This window comes from Chiloscyllium plagiosum, chromosome 17, assembly GCF_004010195.1.
Source record: "Chiloscyllium plagiosum isolate BGI_BamShark_2017 chromosome 17, ASM401019v2, whole genome shotgun sequence".
NCBI classification, from domain to species: Eukaryota; Metazoa; Chordata; class Chondrichthyes; order Orectolobiformes; family Hemiscylliidae; genus Chiloscyllium; species Chiloscyllium plagiosum.
Window position 1 is genome coordinate 33,822,790 of NC_057726.1, and position 6,764 is coordinate 33,829,553.

Genomic DNA, 6,764 nt, shown 5'->3' on the forward strand with positions numbered 1-6,764 from the left:
TCTCACCCTCCCGCTCACCCTCCCGCTCACCCTCCCGCTCACCCTCCCGCTCACCCTCCCACTCACCCTCCCACTCACCCTCCCACTCACATGCATTGTCTCACATGCACACCCTCTCACTCTCCCACGCGCTCACTCTCCCACGCGCTCACTCTCCCACGCGCTCCCTCCCACGCAAGTGCTGTCTCTCAGACAGACACACACAAACCCACCACACTCACACCCATGCACACATCCTGTCACAGACTTATACTCCATCACACTCACATGCATACACTATCAAGCACGTTCTCCCTCCCCAAACCCCGACAGATACAGACAGACCCTAACCCCTCACTTTTACTGCATTGTCTGAGCTGAGATGTTACTTTTTTTATGAAACCTTAAGTTATCTTGAGAATTTGACTTAAAGAAGTTCTGGGATTTGCATATTAATGAACTGAAACCTGCAATCCATTCTAAAAGATGAAAGACTTTTAGAACTGCTCCACAGCTACCTGCTGAAGGAGCAACGCTCTGAAAGCTAGTACTTCCAAATAAACCTGTTGGAATATAACCTGGTGTTGTGTGATTCTTAACTTGTTTTTTCATTCCACACAAATCTGGAGAAGCAAACTGTGAAATTACCCAAGGTCATTACACAGATTGACCTTCTTAGTGCCCATCTTACAAAACATGCCATTGCTGGTCTATCTAATAATTAGGTGTAAACCACTTTGTATTTTTAAACTATATTTTCTTCTAGGATAGCTTTGATGGTGTGCTTTCAGGACCATTTGCCTTATTTGTTAAATCAGATAAGTTTTTCTTTTGTTTAAAAGAGAGGTAGCCAGAGAACTTGCTGTGTTTCACTTTAAGTCTGTAACATTTGGTCTTGATTGTATTTGTTAGTTCAGCTTTTTATTATTAATTAAGGCAATCGTAGAATCAAAAGAAATTATTGTATCTTCTTGCATGTCCTGTAAATAGATCTGTACACCTGTCTGTACTCATAGAATCAGATATTATTGGTTATTTGAAACCTGTCCAAAGCTGTTTTCTGATTAGTCTTCTGATTAGTTTTCTGAATATGTGTGTCAAGACATTGGAATTTTTTTTTAAGATGGCCACGATGTGATTTCACCTCCAGGAGTATTGTTTTATCTGATGTGGCAATTCTTATCGCCCATAAAAGTAAAAATGTAGAGGGATTTGATGGACTTGAAAAATCCAACATGCATTTATTACAACAAATGACTATGTACAAACATTACATATGCAGGCACATCAGTTTCTGGGCTGACATTAAACTAATATGTTATACACAGCATCTTATAACATGTCATGCTTCAAATGATTCTAGAGTTAGATGTAACGTGAGTTCTGTATATGCAGCTCTCATGCTGTGATACAATGGTGATATGATTAGATTAGATTACTTACTTACAGTGTGGAAACAGGCCCTTCGACCCAACAAGTCCACACCGACCCGCTGAAGCGCACCCACCCAGACCCATTCCCCTACGTTTACCCCTGCACCTAACACTACGGGCAATTTAGCATGGCCAATTCACCTAACCTGCAAATTTTTGGATTGGGGGAGGAAGCCGGAGCACCCGGAAGAAACCCACGCAGAACGGGGAGAATGTGCAAACTCCACACAGCAGTCGCCTGACATGGGAACTGAACCCGGGTCTCTGGGGCTGTGAGGCAGGTGTGCTAACCATCATGAGCATGTCTTTTAAAGGTGTACTGCACTATTGACCAAAGGCACTACACAAGCCAGCAATGTTTTCTAGTAATTACAGCCTAAAACGTTATTTACACTGGAAGGTATGAACTTTATTTTATTCTCTGATGAGTTTAAATTGTATACATCAAATAATGTATACAACATCACACACTGTGCATATTTTAGCAATATGTATCTTGGTGAGATGCCACTCTCTCTCAACTTCTGGAGGAGCTGAGCAGTTTGAGAAGCATTATCATGATTTATGCATGTAATTTACCCATGTGCAGTTGCTGGAAATTTCTCTTTGCTTTATTATTTAATAATGATGCACAGTGTCTTGTCATTGGGTGCTTTTTACCATAAACCTATTTAGTTATAACTCATTGGGAAGAGGTCAGAAATGGTAAAACAAAATGTTAGTGTAATTTTTCACCTTTGGCGAGAGGAAATCTTTCAAGTGAAGAATGTTGATATTTACTTGGACTATTTATTTTTAAAATCAAGGTTTTGGAGTTTAATTTTCCCTTGTGTATGGGGAGGATGTGGTATTCCTGAATTAACATAATTGAAGTTTACCTTTGGTCTATAGATTTTTTAAAAAGTATTAGTTTTGAAGTCTGGAGTTCTTGGGCTTTTGATATGATTCTTAACTTTCGAAAAATTAATATTTTTCTGAATCTCATTTAACTTTCGCTTCTGTTTATCCTTTTTCTTTTATCTATTATTCACAAAGAATGAAATACCAGCATCTGTGAGCAGTGATCTGACTGACATTTCTTCCTATGATGTAGAATCTACCGCTCTGATACATGAGCCAAAACCTGGACAAGTTGAAGGTAAGCAGCAGTAATTACTTTAATATTGGTTTGAAAAATATTGGGTTATACTTTTAGACCTGTGGGTGTAAACCTGAATGGCTGTAACTAGACATGTAGTAAGCAAGTCTGCTGCTTCTTAACTTGTTGCCTATGGTAGTCAAACTGGTTTATCAAATACGTCAGCAACATCCCTAAATGCTTCATATATGCTAGAAGATTGGTTGAGGTCATCCAAATGTACTGTACTAATAACGTCACTCAAGCTGTACAAAACAGTGTATTTTAGTGGCAATTGCAATATCTATATTTCTAGGGAAGATGTATATTATACACACAATAAATTATAATAAATGGCTGAGCAAATTATAAAGTGCAAAATGAATGATACTTTAGACCAGCAATGGTAAGTTTTGTAAGATGGGCATTTCTAGAGTTAAAATCCACCTGGACTGCTATATATTTGTGGGAGGTTTGAAGCCTTGATGTGAGCTACTTTGTAACTAATTCCTGCTCACTAATCAGCCACTGTCTCTGGGTCAGCTGGATCTTGCACAACTTTGACTCTTGCTTGACCTTGAACTTTGTTTCAGAGAGTGTTTGCTTTCAATTCAATGTTGCACATCTTCATCCCTACCTTTGCCTCCCCATTAGTAGAAGCTTCATACATGCCTCTTCATATATACATTGGGAGTCACCTCTAGATATAATTAATCTAGTATTCTTTTAGCTGACATCCTTTCCACCAATAAAACCCAAATTTACCATGTGTACCACATCACATATCTATCATCCTTGTTCTCAGAGATTGACTGTGGCTTTCTGTCCCACCTATATTTAAATTGTTGCTTTTGTTTTGTTATGCTTCATTGGGGTAGCTTGATAGAAAATAAGTTCTGCTATTCCTCGTGTCATTATAAAAGTTAAAGATTTTATTAAAGTTCAGAAAATTTCCAATTTACTTGTCTTTTAAACCCAGATTAACAAAGGCATGGACTAGATTTCTGTACTTCACAAGAACTACTATTTATTACAAATAAATAGATTCTAGCTACCCTAAACAACAATGAACTGATAACATTATAAACCTCTTTGTATGCACGCATATAGATATACAAAAAGCATCAGTGGAGGGAAACACTGGAAAGGCAGTTTAGTGGTCTCTTCACAGGGTTTGCTTAGATGATCCTTTTGCTTGTCAGGGCTGGCTGTTCATTGAACTCTTCCCCTCTCAGGTGCCTTTTTTACTTACTTGCAGGAGGCACAAAGCAAATCTCTGTCTTGCTATGAAAAGCCACAGCTTACAGCAATTGGTGAGGGTGAATGAGTTGGCTTTCTTCAGGCTTAGTGTTTATTGCTGCAGAAAAAAATGACACTACCTCCTCTTCTGGCCATTTGAAGCTTTCTGGTCATATTGTACACAACTACAAGCTGTTCAGCTATTTGGGAGCCAACCATACTTGTTGGCTGACAGAGGATCTTTGTCATCAACAACTGGTCGAAACTCCATAGACCAACCAGCTACTTGTTGCTAACTGAATCTTACTTTCTACACCCCTTGTCTACAACTAACCTCCCTCATTAATTGAACAAACAACAGTATAAACAGCACTTCTAATAAGTACTGGTAGCTTGCCTTTAAAAAGTGCAGCAATCCATTTCATAATCCTTGATTTTTTTAAAACTTCTTTTCCCATTTCAGTGATTTTATGTTGAAGACTTGTTTGAGTACAAGTTGTTGCTGTGACCTTGTTCTTTGGTCTTGGATGAAGATATGGCATTTGTAGGATAATTGTCCGATATCTTATCGATTTAAATACTTATTTTAACTATATTTATTTTCAAAATACAGTACTTGTAACATACTCTCTCAAAATCATTGACAGAAAGCTGTGATAATTTTTTGTGATTGCCTGTCACAATATTCAGCCTTTTTATATTGCATTATAGAAATGCCATACAGTGGTTTACTCCATTTATTTGTAGAATTTGTTCTAGCGCTGATAAGTATTTTACTTGAAGTTTTTATTAATTATCCTTGATGCTAATTTTCCTTCTATGACAAATCTGATCCCTTGTTTTTCATCTTCATTTATTATAATGATGTTTGTTTCTGGAACTCTGTTTTTGCTTTTTTAAGTGTTGAATTGCACATGTTCTGTAACTGTTGCATTTGCAGATTGATCTTCAGACTTGCATCTAATTGATTATCATTCATGAAAATAGTTTGACTGTCAAATAGGTTGGCATAACTTAGGGAATGTTCAACTCCAATATGCTCCAATATGTGAAACTTGAAATTGTTGTCAGATAATTGTAATTTTGAAAGAAGTGAAAATACTGAACTCAAAAGTATTATTTTGATTATGGCTTTGATTATAAACCACAGAATTAAGTATCTCTTAGTTTAATTGACTTGGGCACCACTGCACCACAAGAGCCTGAGTAAATTAATTCTAAAAAGTTAATAACTTTGTAGTCTAACCAGCAATTGACACAAATAATTATAATCTGAATGCTCACGTACAAGTTCCTTTCCTGTATACATCATTAGTTAATGACTTTGCTCTGCGTGCAATTAATATTGCTGTTGTTGGTCGTCCCATATTATTAGGGTTCAGCTAGCATTTGTAATCTGTTAGAAGATAAATAACCATTTCTTTTGTATATTTTGCAATGTCTAGAACAGTCAGGTCTTTTTACCTGAGCTGAGGAACAACTTGTATTGTTTTGCATTTCTTTTCATTTTATGCTCATGTAGACCCATTTTTATTTCGTTGGACGTTTCTTTAAAACCTGTATTATGGAGTATTTGGATAGTGTCTGTCCCTTTGTATCTACAAGCCTTGCTACTTGTCAGGGTATATAACCATACTTTTGTGTTAACATCCATAATTGTAAATTGCTATGCCAATATTTCCCACGCAACTGTTGGTATTATTAAAATCTTTGACTAATAGCTGGGGCTATAGAGTGAGTTTATGAACTCTCACCTAATTCATCACCATTTTGTGCGCAAAAAGAACTTGGTTGTATAATCTGACATTAGGGCATTTTCTTAGATATGTTTGAAAATCTTTTTCTTTCCTCTTCCAGAACACATTTTAGCTCCAGCATCTAAGGTAAGGAAAGAAAAAACTTAAAACGTGTTTTCAGAGGAAAACAATGGTTCTAAATGTGTAAAATATAGGAAATTGGAGCACAGGTTGGCTATTTGACTTCTCAAGCCTGCTCTACCTTTGAATAAGTTCCCGGTTGATCTGATTGTGACCTCCAATTTCCTGCTGACTCCACTACATTTCGTAACTTTTTGCAACCCAGCCTTGAATATCTTCAATGTCCTGACTACCACTGCCATGGGATATCGAATACCAAAGGTTACCTACCCTCGAGATGAAGAAATTCCTCCTCCCATCTGTTTGAAGTGGAAACCAATTATTTTTAATTTGCATTCTTTGGTTCTAGATTACTCCATGAATGTAAACAGCCTCTCAGCATCTACCCTATCAAGGTGCTCCAGAACCTACATTTCAATAATATCACCTCTCATTCTTCCAAATTGCATTGGATACAAGCCCAACCTTTGCTTAAAAACAACCCTTTTATTCTAGTAATCAGTCGAGTGAACCTTCTGTGAATTAATTCCGATGCAAGTATGTAAGGAGCCCAAAACTATACACAGTAATCCATGTAGAAATTCACTAATGACCTCCTTCAATTGTAGCAAGACTTACCCATATTTATATTCTGTTTGACTTGCAATAAAGACCAACATTCCATATGCTTTCTTAATTATTTGCTAAGCTGAAAATGTGTTGCTGGAAAAGCGCAGCAGGTCAGGCAGCATCCAAAGAGCAGGAGAATTGATGTTTCGGGCATGAGCCCTTCTTCAGGAATGAGGAAAGTGTGCCAAGCAGGCTAAGATAAAAGGTAGAGAGGAGGGACTTAGGGGAGGGACATTAGAAATGCGATAGGTGGAAGGAGGTTAAGGTGAGGGCGATAGGCCGGAGTGGGGGTGAGGGCGGAGAGGTCAGGAAGAAGATTGCAGGTTAGGAAGGTGGTGCTGAGTTCGAGGGTTGGGACTGAGACAAGGTCGGGGGAGGGGAAATGAGGAAACTGGAGAAATCGGAGTTCATCCCTTGTGGTTGGAGGGTTCCTAGGTGGAAGATGAGGCGCTCTTCCTCCAGCCGTCGTGTTGCTATTGTCTGGCGATGGAGGAGTCCAAGGACCTGCAT

The 6,764-nt window shown here is 38.1% G+C and overlaps 1 protein-coding gene across 1 annotated transcript in view; it reads left to right on the plus strand.

The window, feature by feature from the left end:
• cep89 (centrosomal protein 89) overlaps nt 1-6,764 on the plus strand; it is a 116,390-nt gene that overhangs the window by 26,221 nt on the left and 83,405 nt on the right. Inside the window, exons 5-6 of the mRNA XM_043706832.1 lie at nt 2,448-2,550; nt 5,626-5,651. Of these exons, the coding sequence (XP_043562767.1) occupies nt 2,448-2,550; nt 5,626-5,651 (129 nt within the window). The remainder of the gene's footprint in view (nt 1-2,447; nt 2,551-5,625; nt 5,652-6,764) is intronic.